At 40.8% G+C, this 15,758-nt stretch overlaps 1 protein-coding gene and 1 long non-coding RNA gene across 4 annotated transcripts; one reads left to right on the forward strand and one right to left on the reverse strand.

Annotated features, from left to right (window-relative positions):
- Positions 1 to 68: 68 nt before the first annotated feature.
- Positions 69 to 10,933, forward strand: LOC131103742 (myosin heavy chain, fast skeletal muscle-like). Its single transcript, XM_078797262.1, has 40 exons — positions 69 to 125; positions 514 to 736; positions 877 to 1,020; positions 1,099 to 1,255; positions 1,345 to 1,372; positions 1,457 to 1,568; positions 1,645 to 1,737; positions 2,813 to 2,876; positions 2,954 to 3,052; positions 3,143 to 3,246; positions 3,357 to 3,495; positions 3,599 to 3,717; positions 3,809 to 3,958; positions 4,035 to 4,205; positions 4,280 to 4,586; positions 4,667 to 4,737; positions 4,813 to 4,900; positions 4,976 to 5,093; positions 5,192 to 5,315; positions 5,411 to 5,547; positions 5,634 to 5,889; positions 5,969 to 6,211; positions 6,297 to 6,473; positions 6,577 to 6,722; positions 6,798 to 6,888; positions 6,968 to 7,357; positions 7,444 to 7,570; positions 7,648 to 7,766; positions 8,050 to 8,246; positions 8,346 to 8,529; positions 8,607 to 8,772; positions 8,900 to 9,024; positions 9,115 to 9,423; positions 9,493 to 9,696; positions 9,788 to 9,913; positions 10,002 to 10,172; positions 10,237 to 10,341; positions 10,426 to 10,521; positions 10,590 to 10,721; positions 10,819 to 10,933. Exons 2-40 carry the CDS (start codon positions 533 to 535, stop codon positions 10,834 to 10,836), a joined length of 5,811 nt encoding a protein of 1,936 aa, XP_078653388.1. The 5' UTR covers positions 69 to 125; positions 514 to 532; the 3' UTR covers positions 10,837 to 10,933.
- On the reverse strand, positions 1,045 to 6,224 carry LOC144901867 (uncharacterized). Of its 3 annotated transcripts, XR_013630000.1 has the most exons (4): positions 3,350 to 6,224; positions 2,952 to 3,048; positions 2,744 to 2,858; positions 1,045 to 1,261 (listed from the first exon to the last, which is right to left on the reverse strand). It is a non-coding gene; the product is annotated as an uncharacterized LOC144901867 (long non-coding RNA). The 3 variants fall into 3 exon arrangements; XR_013629998.1 differs by lacking the exon at positions 3,350 to 6,224 and having other exon boundaries at positions 2,952 to 3,069; XR_013629999.1 differs by lacking the exon at positions 3,350 to 6,224 and having other exon boundaries at positions 2,744 to 2,861; positions 2,952 to 3,069.
- Positions 10,934 to 15,758: the final 4,825 nt, after the last annotated feature.

Genomic DNA, 15,758 nt, shown 5'->3' on the forward strand with positions numbered 1-15,758 from the left:
CGATTCAGTTGAATAGCGTTCATATTCAAAAGTTGAGTTAGGTTAATTTTTTCTTTTGCCGTTCACAGCATCGTGAGACTCCATTGGACACAGTACCATCTATTCATTTTTCGGAACAAAAAGAGGTAAATGTTAAGTAATTAGCATATTTATGTGGTGGCCTGATGGTTAGAATGTTGGCCACACAGTGAGGAGATAAAAACTGTGTGCATGTTCTCCCTGTGCGTGGGTACTCCAGTTTCCACATGCATATTTTCCACTTTCCAAAAATATGCATGTTAGGTTAATTGGTGACTCTAAATTGTCCGTAAGTATAAATGTGAGTGTGAATGATTGTCTATATGCGCCTTGATTGACTGATGATTGATGATTGACTGGTGTCCAATTCAGGGTGTACCCCGCCTCTCGCCCAGAGTCAGCTGGGATAGGCTCCAGCATACTCCTGCGATAAGTGCCATAAAAGAACGATGGATGGTATAAAACCAGTCGCTGATATTGTCATGCTTTTTACAGTCTCCAATAAAGTGCCATCATGAGCACCGATGCGGAGATGGAGCAGTATGGCCCCGCAGCCATTTACCTGCGGAAGCCAGAGAAGGAGAGGATTGAGGCCCAGGCTGCTCCCTTTGATGCCAAAACCGCCTTTTTTGTGGTTGATCCCGCTGAGATGTACCTTAAGGGTAAACTCACAAAGAGGGAAGGTGGTAAAGCCACAATTGAAATGGACGCTGGAAAGGTAAGTGAAGGCAGACTTCTACCGTCAGTTTTGATATAATTTTATAAAATATATTTATAAATATGCTGCATACAGTTGTTGCAGATTATTTCTAAAATTAGCCTAAAAACAAAATCCCAAATTTTTAAATCTCTTTTCAGACAGTCACTGTGAAAGAGGATGACATCCACCCCAGAAACCCTCCCAAGTTCGATAAAATTGAGGACATGGCCATGATGACCCACCTCAACGAGCCTTGTGTGTTGTATAACCTCAAAGAGCGTTATGCATCATGGATGATCTACGTGAGTTTTGACATTATCAAATTCTTTTTTTTACATGTAATTATTTCCAATGCTAACTTCTCAAACCTGCTTTTACAGACCTACTCTGGGTTGTTCTGCGTTGTCGTGAATCCCTACAAGTGGCTTCCGGTGTACGACGCTACATGCGTGGGGGCATACAGAGGAAAGAAGAGGATTGAGGCTCCACCCCACATCTTCTCCATCTCTGACAACGCCTATCAGTTCATGCTCACAGGTAAACCTAAAAAAAAGAAGACATTGACATGTAAACATATAGAAAGTATGCTAAAATCTTAATGTGTGTCAATTGCGTTCATTTGACAGATCGTGAGAATCAGTCAGTCCTGATTACGTGAGTATAGTACTTAATATTAAACTATGTTGTTATCCAGTTAAAGTAAGGTGAAAGCATGCGATATTGCCTCTTCTAACTCAGTGGAGAATCCGGTGCAGGAAAGACTGTCAACACCAAGCGTGTCATCCAGTACTTTGCAACAATTGCAGCTATTGGATCCAAGAAGGCTGAAGCAACATCAGGCAAAATGCAGGTAAACTAGGCTACTGGAAACTACTATAGAAAAAAAAACTTAAGGTAGTTATTGTATTTGAAATGGTCTTTTGCAGGGCTCCCTTGAAGACCAAATTGTTGCAGCCAACCCTCTGCTGGAGGCCTATGGTAATGCCAAGACCGTGAGGAATGACAACTCATCCCGTTTCGTAAGTTCATAAAAATGTATTTAAGGTTTCTTGTTAAATTGTATTAGATCAAAATAAACGCTTTATTATTTGTACTAACTGAAAAACAAAACTAACAAAATCTAAACTAAATTATGCTTAATCAATAATTAATTAATATATCAATTCAATTTCTTTACAAAAGCAGAAAAATCATTGTTTTGACAGGGCATGACTGTCTGATAATATATTTAGGGCGGCACGGTGTACGAGTGGTGAGCGCACAGACCTCACAGCTAGGAGACCAGGGTTCAATTCCACCCTCGGCCAACTCTGTGTGGAGTTTGCATGTTCTCCCCGTGCATGCATGGGTTTTCTCCAGGTACTCCGGTTTCCTCCCACATTCCAAAAACATGCTAGGTTAATTGGTGACTCCAAATTGTTCATAGGTATGAATGTGAGTGTGAATGGTTGTTTGTCTATATGTGCCCTGTGATTGGCTGGCGACCAGTCCAGGGTGTACTCCGCCTCTTGCCCAAAAGACAGCTGGGATAGGCTCTAGCACCCCCCGTGACCCTCGTGAGGAAAAGCGGTAGAAAATGAATGAATGAATAAATATATTTTTAAAAAATTTTACTTTTCAAAATAAATTTCAGTAAAAAATTCAGAAATGTAATTTAATTTTTTTTATTTTTTCAAGATCAGCATTAAATCCTAAATCCATTTTGATTGTACTACATCCATCTCACTGTTTTTTTAGCTCTTTTTTTTCTTGCTCAGTGAAAAAAAAATCCAGTCTCTGTTGGGCTCTAACAAGTGCACTAATGTCAGACTGAACCGGCAAATGACTCACAATTTTTTGGCAAAGCTGCCACGTCCCTGGATGTATGACAGCCCTGTTGTTTGTTACTGCTTAATCACCAATGCTTCAGATGTCCTGTTCATCATCAGTTTTTTTAATGTCTCCACGGGTTTGGTCTTATAACATAGATTCAAATTGTAGTCCTAAAAAATATCTGTTCTCCACAAACTAAAAACACAGCCTTACCTCTTTCGCGAGCCATACTTTACCCAGGTCTAATAGACAATCTTCTGCTGTTGTGTGCTACATTTGTAGGGTAAATTCATCAGGATTCACTTTGGCACATCTGGAAAGCTGTCCTCTGCTGATATTGAAACATGTGAGTTGATAGGATAGGATAATAAAAATACAAACTAGATTAATATGTCAATCTGACATTTAATATGCTACTCACAGATCTGCTGGAGAAGTCCCGTGTCACCTTCCAGCTGTCTGCTGAGAGGAGCTACCATATCTTCTACCAGCTGATGACTGGACACAAGCCGGAGCTGCTGGGTAAGTCATGATTATGAATAAGATTTCAATATTACAGCAAGATATTGGTCCACTTGTAAGAACTGACTGAGAATTTAATCCTCCTATCAGAGGCTCTTTTGATCACCACCAACCCCTACGACTACCCAATGATCAGTCAGGGTGAAATCACTGTCAAGAGTATCAATGATGTGGAGGAGTTCATTGCAACAGATGTAAGGATAGAGTTCAAATACAGTTGCTATTTTTGAGGTTTCTTTATAATGAAAGCTGGGCAGAATTTTAAGAAGTTTAAGATGATAATCTTGATTCATGTACATTTCAGACCGCCATTGACATCCTGGGCTTCAATGCAGAGGAGAAAGTTGGCATCTACAAGTTGACAGGTGCTGTGATGCATCACGGCAACATGAAATTCAAGCAGAAGCAGCGTGAGGAGCAGGCTGAACCTGATGGCACTGAGGGTATGTCTTACAATGATCATCAATCCCTCATGACAACAGAGGGGTTTGTATAGAAAGCATCATAGAGTGACATACCGTTAAATGTTAAATCATTGTCTCTTAGTGGCTGACAAGATCGCCTACCTCATGGGCCTGAACTCTGCTGATATGTTGAAGGCTCTGTGCTACCCAAGAGTCAAAGTTGGAAATGAGTTTGTGACCAAAGGTCAAACTGTCCCCCAGGTAAGAATAAGAACATTTCCTGTTAATGTATTTCCACCTTGAAATAAATCTGTTAAAACTAATTATTATTCTATCGTCTCTCGGTGTCTAGGTCAACAATGCTGTCTCAGCTTTGTGCAAGTCCGTCTATGAGAAAATGTTCTTGTGGATGGTCATCCGTATCAATGAGATGTTGGACACAAAGCAGCCAAGACAGTTCTTCATTGGAGTGTTGGATATCGCTGGGTTTGAGATCTTTGATGTGAGACATATAAAGATATTCTTATGAAAAGTCTGCACAGAGTAGATTACTGATGTCATATATCTGTATGCTGTAGTTCAACAGTTTGGAGCAACTGTGCATCAACTTCACCAACGAGAAACTGCAACAGTTTTTCAACCAACACATGTTTGTCCTGGAGCAAGAGGAATACAAGAAAGAAGGCATTGAGTGGGAATTCATTGACTTTGGTATGGACTTGGCTGCCTGTATTGAGCTGATTGAGAAGGTGGGACAATTCTCTCAAGTAGAAGACAAAACTTGCTTTTTTGGTATAGAAATAACTTATTTTTAACTTGACAGCCAATGGGTATCTTCTCCATCCTTGAAGAGGAGTGCATGTTCCCCAAGGCCTCTGACACTACTTTCAAGAACAAGCTGCACGACCAGCATCTTGGCAAGACCAAAGCCTTTGAGAAGCCAAAGCCGGCAAAGGGCAAGGCTGAGGCCCACTTCTCTCTGGTTCACTATGCTGGTACTGTGGACTACAACATTGCCGGCTGGTTGGACAAGAACAAGGACCCCCTGAATGACTCTGTCGTCCAGCTTTACCAGAAGGCAGCAAACAAACTGTTGGCCATGTTGTATGCAACTCATGCTTCAGCTGAAGGTAATAAGATCTGAAATATGCAGAAAATCATATTTTTGCTCAACATTATTGTAAAGTTAATTGTATGTTTTGATACACAGATGCTGGTGCGAAGAAAGGTGGTGGAAAGAAGAAGGGTGGTTCCTTCCAGACCGTGTCTGCTCTTTTCAGAGTATGTTTTATTTAATATCTGAACTTTGATGATCTAAAAAGGTTACTCATCATTCATCTTTTTGATGATACACAGGAGAACTTGGCCAAGCTGATGACCAACTTGAGGAGTACTCACCCTCACTTTGTGCGCTGCCTGATTCCCAATGAATCAAAGACCCCAGGTTAAATGAACACTACCGTGTTTTAGAGGCATTGTCAACAGTTTCATGACAAGCAATGTATACTGATGACTGCAGGTCTTATGGAGAACTTCCTGGTCATCCACCAGCTGAGATGTAACGGTGTGCTGGAGGGCATCAGAATCTGCAGAAAGGGCTTCCCCAGCAGAATCCTCTATGCTGATTTCAAGCAGAGGTGAAAGTGAATTTCAGAATGTGTCAAAATATCATGTCAATCATGTCAAAACTGCTAATATTTAGTGTTACGCATAACTATCGAACGTACCCTTGCAGATACAAAGTATTGAACGCCAGTGTCATCCCTGAGGGTCAGTTCATTGACAACAAGAAAGCTTCAGAGAAACTTCTGGGCTCTATTGATGTGGATCACACTCAGTACAGATTTGGCCATACTAAGGTGCATTAAGGAGATGAAATTCGAGATTAGGAGATTATATTCTGTTGTATCCATATTTGCTCATGACTTATTTCTTTCAATTGCTGACCACCTAGGTGTTCTTCAAAGCTGGTCTGCTGGGTACCCTTGAGGAGATGAGAGATGAGAAACTGGCTACACTGGTGACCATGACTCAGGCTCTCTGCAGAGGATATGTTATGAGGAAGGAGTTTGTAAAGATGATGGAGAGGAGGTATTTCCATACTATGTCCTATTATGTCCTCTATCTTTCTGTATCATTATTATTTACCAATGAATGTATGTATAACTATCTTCCAGAGAAGCCATCTATAGCATTCAGTATAACCTCCGTTCCTTCATGAATGTGAAGAACTGGCCATGGTTGAAGCTGTACTTCAAGATTAAGCCTCTCCTGAAGAGTGCAGAGACCGAGAAAGAGCTGCAGCAGATGAAGGAGAACTATGATAAGATGCAATCAGACCTGGCTACAGCTCTGGCTAAAAAGAAAGAGCTGGAGGAGAAGATGGTTTCCCTGCTGCAGGAGAAGAATGACCTTCAACTGCAAGTAGCAGCGGTATGTAGAACGTACACGTTTAGTCAAGCCCCGGCTGAAAAATAACTGCTAAATTGATCATTTCTTGGTTTGTGTGAAGGAAACGGATAACCTCTCAGATGCTGAGGAAAGGTGTGAAGGGCTCATTAAGAGCAAGATCCAGCTTGAGGCTAAACTCAAAGAGACAACCGAGAGACTGGAAGATGAAGAGGAAATCAATGCTGAGTTGACTGCTAAGAAGAGGAAGCTGGAGGACGAATGCTCAGAGTTGAAGAAAGATATTGATGACTTGGAACTCACCTTGGCTAAAGTGGAGAAGGAGAAACATGCCACAGAAAACAAGGTTCCTGTTTATTGGGATTTGGAAATAATGTATTAGATATAGAGAAAATGTTTAGAAGTATATTAAAGAAATACACATATTTCAGGTGAAAAACCTGACAGAGGAGATGGCAACTCAAGATGAGTCCATTGCCAAGTTGACAAAGGAGAAGAAAGCCCTCCAAGAGTCCCACCAGCAAACACTGGATGATCTCCAGGCAGAGGAAGACAAAGTCAACACTCTGACCAAGGCCAAGACAAAGCTGGAACAGCAAGTGGATGACGTAAGACGGCCATTCTGTTACATATCTGCTTAGTAATTGACATTAGTCGCTATTTATTTTTAAAGGCCATAACTAATTGATATGAGTAACTGTCATGTAACAGATTGAGGGCTCACTGGAGCAAGAGAAGAAGCTCCGCATGGACCTTGAGAGGGCTAAAAGGAAGCTTGAGGGAGATCTGAAACTGGCCCAGGAATCCATAATGGATCTGGAGAATGACAAACAGCAATCTGAGGAAAAAATCAAGAAGTATGTGATATATGTAAACATGTACTAAATGTATGAGCTTTTTGCTGAGCGTGTATTTTACCTTTCTACTCAAAGGAAGGACTTTGAGACCAGCCAGCTTCTCAGCAAGATTGAGGATGAACAGTCTCTTGGCGCTCAGCTCCAGAAGAAGATTAAGGAACTCCAAGTAAGTTGTTCAATTGATTATTGACATGAGGTTCCAGGTAGTTCCCTCTTTGCCAACCCTACCCCGTCATCAAACCTAGGCTCGCATTGAGGAGCTGGAAGAGGAGATTGAGGCCGAGAGGGCCGCAAGAGCCAAGGTGGAGAAGCAGAGAGCCGACCTCTCCAGAGAGCTGGAGGAGATCAGCGAGAGGCTTGAGGAAGCCGGTGGAGCAACAGCCGCTCAGATTGAGATGAACAAGAAGCGTGAGGCTGAGTTCCAGAAGCTGCGCCGTGATCTGGAAGAGTCCACCCTGCAACATGAGGCCACAGCAGCCGCTCTCCGCAAGAAGCAGGCCGACAGCGTTGCAGAGCTGGGAGAACAGATCGACAATCTCCAGCGTGTCAAGCAGAAGCTGGAGAAGGAGAAGAGCGAGTATAAGATGGAGATCGATGACCTCTCCAGCAACATGGAGGCTGTTGCTAAATCTAAGGCGAGTATATTTCAAGGGGTGACTTTGTTTGACGGAAATGATCAAATACTAAATATTAACTATGCATTTATATTTTCTGATATCAGAGCAACTTGGAAAAAATGTGCAGAAGCCTTGAAGACCAATTTGGAGAACTCAAAGCTAAAAATGACGAGCATGTCCGTCAGCTGAATGATATCAATGCTCAGAGAGCAAGACTCCAAACTGAGAATGGTGAGACAAGTCCTGTAAAAATGTAATGACATTTGCAATATTAATTTCCAAACAAAAACCTACAATTTGTCATTCAGGTGAGTTTTCACGCCAGATTGAGGAGAAGGAAGCCCTCGTTTCCCAGCTGACTAGAGGAAAGCAGGCTTACACTCAGCAGATTGAGGAGCTCAAGAGGCAGATTGAGGAGGAAGTGAAGGTATTAAACGTTTGAATCATGAATGAATTAAGCTCCTTTGACTTTTCTCAATTGTCACCGACGTTTCCTCCATTCATTACATTTTCAGCATTTACACTATATACTATATATACTTTACTACTATACTTACACTATAAATGTACATCTGGTAAAGAGAGGACAATCACAAACATATCTTTAATGATAGGAAAAAAAATGTTTTAGGGCTAAATACATATCACATGTGAAGTCTTCACAGAATAACTGGGTAATTATTTAAATTTGATTATGCATTACTCATCAGGCCAAGAATGCCCTGGCCCATTCCGTTCAGTCGTCCCGCCATGACTGTGATCTGCTCAGAGAGCAGTTTGAGGAGGAACAGGAGGCCAAAGCTGAGCTTCAGCGAGGAATGTCCAAGGCCAACAGCGAGGTGGCACAGTGGAGGACCAAATATGAGACTGACGCTATCCAGCGCACTGAGGAGCTGGAGGAGGCCAAGTAGGTCATGTGTGACAGACTAGATGCCAATTAGTAATGCTGTATTTTCATCCTAATACTTTTCTTCACATCAGTGAAATAAATCCTTACCTCTTACAGGAAGAAGCTGGCCCAGCGTCTCCAGGAGGCTGAGGAGTCCATTGAAGCTGTGAACTCTAAGTGTGCCTCATTGGAGAAGACCAAGCAGAGGCTGCAGGGTGAGGTGGAGGACCTCATGATTGATGTAGAGAGAGCTAACTCCCTGGCTGCCAACCTGGACAAGAAGCAGAGGAACTTTGACAAGGTGAAGTAGCAATTAAAATCAAAATGACACAAGTGAAACAACGTTCTTCAATGCTTATATCATCTAAAATGTTCCAGGTCCTGGCAGAATGGAAGCAGAAGTTTGAGGAGGGTCAGGCAGAGCTGGAAGGAGCCCAGAAGGAGGCCCGTTCTCTCAGTACTGAACTGTTCAAGATGAAGAACTCTTATGAGGAGGCGCTTGATCAGCTGGAGACCATGAAGAGGGAGAACAAGAACCTGCAGCGTGAGTTATTCTCTATCTAAAAAAAACCAAATATTTTACAATTCAATTGTTACGTCAAAACATATTGAAATACATGATGAGTCGTCTGAAGGGAGGGATTCATTTTAGTACGTTTATTCTTTTACAGAGGAGATCTCAGACCTGACTGAACAGATTGGTGAGACTGGAAAGAGCATCCACGAGCTGGAAAAGGCCAAGAAGACTGTGGAGACTGAGAAGTCTGAAATTCAGACAGCACTGGAGGAGGCTGAGGTAAATACAGTCCAACCAAATGTCTTGATTTGATGCATGGCATACCAAATGCATTTTCAACAAATCTGTATGATTTTTTTCTCCCTGAAGGGCACACTGGAGCACGAGGAGGCCAAGATTCTCCGTGTTCAGCTGGAGCTCAACCAAGTCAAGGGTGAGGTGGACAGGAAGCTGGCTGAGAAGGATGAGGAAATGGAGCAGATCAAGAGAAACAGCCAGAGAGTGATTGACTCCATGCAGACCACTCTTGATGCTGAGGTCAGAAGCAGGAACGACGCCATGAGAATCAAGAAGAAGATGGAGGGAGACCTCAATGAGATGGAGATTCAGCTGAGCCATGCCAACAAGATGGCTGCTGAGGCCCAGAAGCAACTGAGGAACGTCCAGGGACAACTCAAAGTGAGTTCACAACCACGGCATTAAAGTAAGTGCGTATATGAAAACAATTAAATGTCTGCTGTCTGTCAGGATGCCCAACTGCACCTTGATGAGGCAGTCAGAGGACAGGAGGACATGAAGGAGCAGGTTGCCATGGTGGAGCGTAGAAACACCCTGATGCTGGCTGAAATTGACGAGCTGAGAGTTGCTCTTGAGCAAACAGAGAGAGGACGCAAAGTGGCTGAGCAGGAACTGGTTGATGCCAGTGAGCGTGTCGGACTTCTTCACTCTCAGGTTCATGTTCAATAACTGTTAATTCATTTTACTGTACCAGATCTGCTTTACAATGTGTAACACAAACATTTGGCCACTTTCTGAAAATCAGAACACCAGCCTTATCAACACCAAGAAGAAGCTGGAGTCTGACCTTGTCCAGATTCAGAGTGAAGTGGACGATACCGTCCAGGAGGCGAGAAACGCTGAGGAGAAAGCCAAAAAGGCTATCACTGATGTGAGTAGCATTTACCACTTTTTGGTATCACAGCCACTCCCATTATTACTCCATTAATATATTGGAACTCCACTACCCATGATTTCAGGCTGCCATGATGGCTGAGGAGCTGAAGAAGGAACAGGATACCAGTGCTCACCTGGAGAGGATGAAGAAGAACCTGGAGGTCACCGTCAAGGACCTGCAGCACCGTCTGGATGAGGCTGAGAACCTGGCCATGAAGGGTGGCAAGAAGCAGCTCCAGAAACTGGAGTCTAGGGTAAATCATGTCAACACACTTATCAACTTTGACATTTCATAACACTAAATGTCTTCCACTTCAGGTGCGTGAGCTTGAAACTGAAGTTGATGCCGAGCAGAGACGTGGAGCTGACGCTGTTAAAGGCGTCCGTAAATATGAGAGGAGAGTGAAGGAGCTCACCTACCAGGTTTGTTCTTTTACACAAATCATCAATGAACCCCACTAATGCTTACACAGACACATTATAACTTATCAATGTTCATCTATATAGACTGAGGAGGACAAGAAGAACGGCACCAGACTCCAGGACCTGGTGGATAAACTGCAGCTTAAAGTCAAGGCCTACAAGAGACAGTCTGAGGAGGCTGTGAGTATTTGTATTTTAATTATTGTTTTTCACACTGAATATTCGATTTAACGCCATTTCTTCCACAGGAGGAGCAGGCCAACACTCACATGTCCAGACTCAGGAAGGTCCAGCATGAGCTGGAAGAAGCTCAGGAGCGTGCTGACATCGCTGAGTCCCAGGTCAACAAGCTGAGGGCCAAGAGCCGTGACGCTGGAAAGGTAATAAGATTACATACATACCATTACCTTGAACCACAGTTTCCAAGATTCTAATTGAATAGAGTAAATACTTATTTTTTTATTTTTTTATTCCCAGTCCGATGCCGCTGAATGAGGGATTCTCCTTTGATGGCATTCAACAGGAATCATAAAATATGACCAAATGTTGAAATGTCTTCTTGCAATGCTTTTACCCAATAAACCCCTTTTTCTCATCATATTTACTTCTCATGTCCTCTTTATATAATGAATTCAGGTTACCTAGGGAGAATCTAAAAAAAAAATAATCTTCAGTCTAAGGCAGGGGTCTCAAACTCCTCAAAAACCTGGGGGCCACTGAGCGAGGCTGGGCCGCATCAGGTTAAAAAAAACCGCATTTATTAATAACAGAAAAATAAATAAACTTTTTCAGTGCTTTGGTTCCGATTTTCTACAAGAAAAGCTCTGATAAAACATTCCACTGTTCTCAAATATCTTAATTTTTATAAGATGAAAAAAATAAGATGAAAAATAAATAAACAAATCAAGAATAAAGAAAATCAATCAATCAGTAATAAATAAATATAATAATAATAATAAAAAACTTAAGAAACCACATATAGTTGGCGGGTAGACAAATATTTTTTTTCAAATTAAAATTAACAGTATTAACAGTTATTTAACCTTCAACATGAACATTAATTAAACATAATCATTTTTTTCCATACAGCATCTATATCAAACTCACGTGGGCCGCACTAATATCAAGGCGGGGGCCTCAAACGAGCGTCCTGCAGGCCTCATTTGGCCCGTGGGCCGCTTGTTTGAGACACCTGGTCTAAGGCATGACTGCTGCAAACCATAACACCGCAACTGTCAGCGGGACTGCTGTGCTAACTGATACAGCCATGAAAGAATTAAGCTTGGAAATTTAAGCTCTCCCACGACAGTAACAGTCAGCGAAACACTCCATTTCGGACCTTGTTAGAATCATGTTTCACCTCTGTGGGCAAGCAGACGCATAAATTTACTCTGACCCACTGAGTAAACCATGTGAACAGCTCATGCAGAATTCAATACATGCTTGTGTCTGCCAAGTACTGAAGCAAGACACGCCAGTCTAAATGGAAACTGGACCGACATAACCTCTTATGGTTTACCATATATGTACTGTCTTTGATCAATTTATACTCAAGTGGCAGCAGACCAGACTGTTAAATGCCTTTCTATTCAAGATAACAGGATGTGACCTTAGCATGGCGGGGAAATGGATACATTCATCATGTTCCATACAACTCATCTTGCGCACATAAGGAGCATGTCAAACTAAACTAGGAACTAACATTATTAGTTTGGATTAAATATATTTTTTTCGTGTTAGATATTAAAAACTAAACTAGGAATTCATCAAAACGCCTTCATCTCCTGACGCCACAGTACCTACCTTTTCACTTTACACTTCCTCACCAAAATGTACTATACCTTAGAAAGGTCACGTGACGTCAGACACATTTCAAACTTACATATACCACACCACAAGGCATAATTAGACTGCAATTGCTCCATCTAGTGGAGAAATTTGGACATTTCACGATAACAATATTCAATTAGCAATATGCAATGTGAGTATACAATCAAGTACGTAACCAGAAATACGTATACAAGAAAGTATAAACAAGTACATATACAAGAAAGTACAGTAAATGTAAGCACTCAAGGTATTTAACAGTACAGTGATGTTGCAACTGAATAAATAATACTATACATGTTAAAAAGTGTTAACAAAAACACATTATGATACTACCAGAGTTACAAGTACTTCTCCGAATCTAAAAGTAATAACAGTGGTATATTGTAGTTGGATTAGAATACAACACAAAGGGTTCGTAGTAAAACATGAAATACTAACTTACCTCAAGATGAGGCGGAGCCCTCGATGACGCTAATACGCCACCTTCAGTAAAATAAACGAAGTTCAGTCTTTTACATACATAAAGAATAAGACAAAAATAACAGTACCTATGATGAAATTAAAACGTTTATATATCGATGGAAAACAATAAATATGGCAGTGAAACCCTTGCTTGCTAGCTAGCTAACACATACGCCAACACCTGCTAGCTAGCTAAGAAAAAAATGAACAATTTTAGGATTATTTTAAAAAGCTAACGATAAGCTGTCGTAACTGTAGCAGTTTTAACTATATTCTGCCACATTTTTACATAACTTAACGTGACAATATGCTAAATAAAACACATAACATTACCTTATTGGTTTATCCTCAGGCTGGAGGCCTTCCACAGCCTGATCGATGCTATCTTAAATGCTAGCATACATTAGCCAAAACTAGCACGTTGAACAATGATGTGATTTCACTCTTGTATTTGATTACGTACTTTGGAGTTCAATATTTTGCAAAACATACCAGTATACTAGTCTCTGTATAATTGGCTCGGGTATGTCATAGTTTTATTATGTGTGACTCTATTAATACCTGTTGATGTAGTTACTGATTAAAACATGTAATATTGGGTGCAATGTCTTTGAATAATACTTCTAATGTTATTAATTACATTAACTGAAAACTAATTTTGTAGTCAATATAATTAATTAATTATATTAATATTAATTAATTATATTTAATCATAATTAATTTGAAGAATAAAGTCGTACATTTATGTGAAAAAAAGTAATGACCCCTGTGGCACCCATGAGGATAAGCGGCATAGAAAAGGGATGGGTGACTATTACAACTTTATTCTAATAAATTTTCAACTTTTTTTTTCACACTACTTTATTCTTGCAAGTTTATGACTTTTTTCAGATTTTGAAGCCTATAACAAAACCCCATTCATCACACATACTTGTGTTATTAATTAAATTAACTGAAAAACTAATTTTGTTGTCCATATAATTAATTTCACCAATTAATGATTAATTATATTTAATTCTAATTAATTTTAAGAATAAAGTCAGAAATTTACATGAAAAAAAAGTAATGACCCTTGTGACCACCATGAGGATAAGCGGCATAGAAAAGGGATGGATGACTATTACAACTTTATTCTAGTAAATTTTCAACTTTTCTTTTTCATACTACTTTATTCTTGTAAGTTTATGACTTTTTTTCAGATTTTTTTCATGCCTATGACAAAACCCCATTCATCACACATACTTGCTTTTCATGTTAACTGTTGAAATAATGCCGGTGCTTCCTGTGTGTGTTAGTGATACCTGTTATGGAATGACAATAGGCTTACACCTTCAAAGCATTGCAGAAATGGAAACACTCTTCCCACCAATTGTTTGGCCCGCGAGCTCCAACTGTTTAAAGAGGCAGCATAAATTGACAGGAATGGGAATTTATGACCAGTCACCAAGATGAGAAGTAATTGGGGGGGGGGGGTACTTTGGTGATTACAGTGTCCTTTATGGAAAGTCTGACGTCTGTCTGAATTGACCGATTCGAGCAAAATCATTGAATCAATTACGTTAAATCATCCGAGTCTGTGATCTTTCCAGGAGAAAATTCAGATTGGGTGAGTCAGGAAGCTACCAGCTCAAGTTACAAGGTGATGTTCTTTGGCCTTGGTGGCTACCTTTACAGCCAGGAGGATGCTATTTATAAAAGGTCTTCAACCACACTGGCGGTCAGTTTGAATGCCGTAAGGTATTTTTAAAATTGGCTTTTGTTCGCGCTCATTAGAGACCCCCCACAAAGATGTTACATGTAAAGACAATTGTGTCTGGGTCAATAATAGACAATAGATTTGGCCTATATCAAGAACTTCAGGAGAAGAAATGAAACTTGAAAGTACGTAATGGAGATACTACTAAACACTGCCATGCCCCTCCTCTTCAGACATGTCTGAGATGTTTTATTTCAGTTCAAGGGTTTGATGTGGGACGATGGGTTGGGTGGTGGGGGGTACTTAAAAAGGAGCTGCCGACACAAGGGCATACAAAGTAGAGGCTTTATTGTTTTAAAGTATTTCTCCATGAGAAGACAAACCGTACACGCAAGAACGGATGGTCGGTTAATCGGAATAACAATGTGCGTTTCAGTTGGTGCAAAACGAGAGACATTCAAATGACGCCACTGAACCGCGCGAGTGTGATCCGGCGAACAGCAGTTGGTGCATTTTGTCACCACAGATTTGACACTCTGACAATGGGCCCGCTGAAATCAAGGTGACCCAGGAAATAGTCCTACGCAACATTAACAAAATGGTGTCAAACCACCGGACGCGTGCCTTGCGCCTATTTATGACAATATGTTTGCTGTTTCTAAAAAGGTCCCAAATGGAAAACCAGCAGAACAAGTAGCACTTAAGATTGGCGCCTAATAAAAGTGCCCACGACCTCTGACTTCACTTGAATAGAGGTCACGGCAGACGATATTGCGGGCTAGCCGAAAAAACCAAAGACCTTTGACCTTGTTTGCATACCATGTGTCCAACACATGTTTACACACCTAGGTATTCTTCAAGGTCATTTCCCTTTTTGCAAAAAGAGTGTCAGGTAAAGGTGAAAGCCAATGAACGCAAATGAACAACCATACTGAGATATTATATTGAAAACATTCATTAAAAGTCTAAATTAACCTTAGATAGATTTTATTGATGGCCAAATTGCCGTCATGGCATCCCTAACATCTTGTTTATTGGCACAGGACTAATTTTGGGTCTTATCCCGGTCTAGATGACAACTGTTCATCCCCTGCATTCCAAGGGGCTATGTAATCCTTCCTCAGCTTTTATGGAATGGTGCTCAGCCTCCATTTTATTTCAGACATGTCAGATGTGCGCTTGTTCTGCAACTGTATACCAGTGACATTTATAAGCTTTTCCAAAAAGTCGGTACCTGGTATTGTAAACAAGGGGCAGTATCATCATAGGCAATAATTAATTTGAAAACAAAGTCATATCTGAACTTTTTCTTTTAGTTTGCTAATTAAAAATGTCACTTGCCAATGGAGAGAGAACACAAAGTTAACCTTAAGTAGTATTTAAAAAGCTACACTATGACAAAAGTTAGCCTTTGATATTCTTGTTTATT

The sequence above is a fragment of the Doryrhamphus excisus genome, linkage group LG16, assembly GCF_037039965.1.
Source record: "Doryrhamphus excisus strain RoL-2023G ecotype Guam linkage group LG16, RoL_Dexc_Guam_v1.1, whole genome shotgun sequence".
NCBI lineage: Eukaryota > Metazoa > Chordata > Actinopteri > Syngnathiformes > Syngnathidae > Doryrhamphus > Doryrhamphus excisus.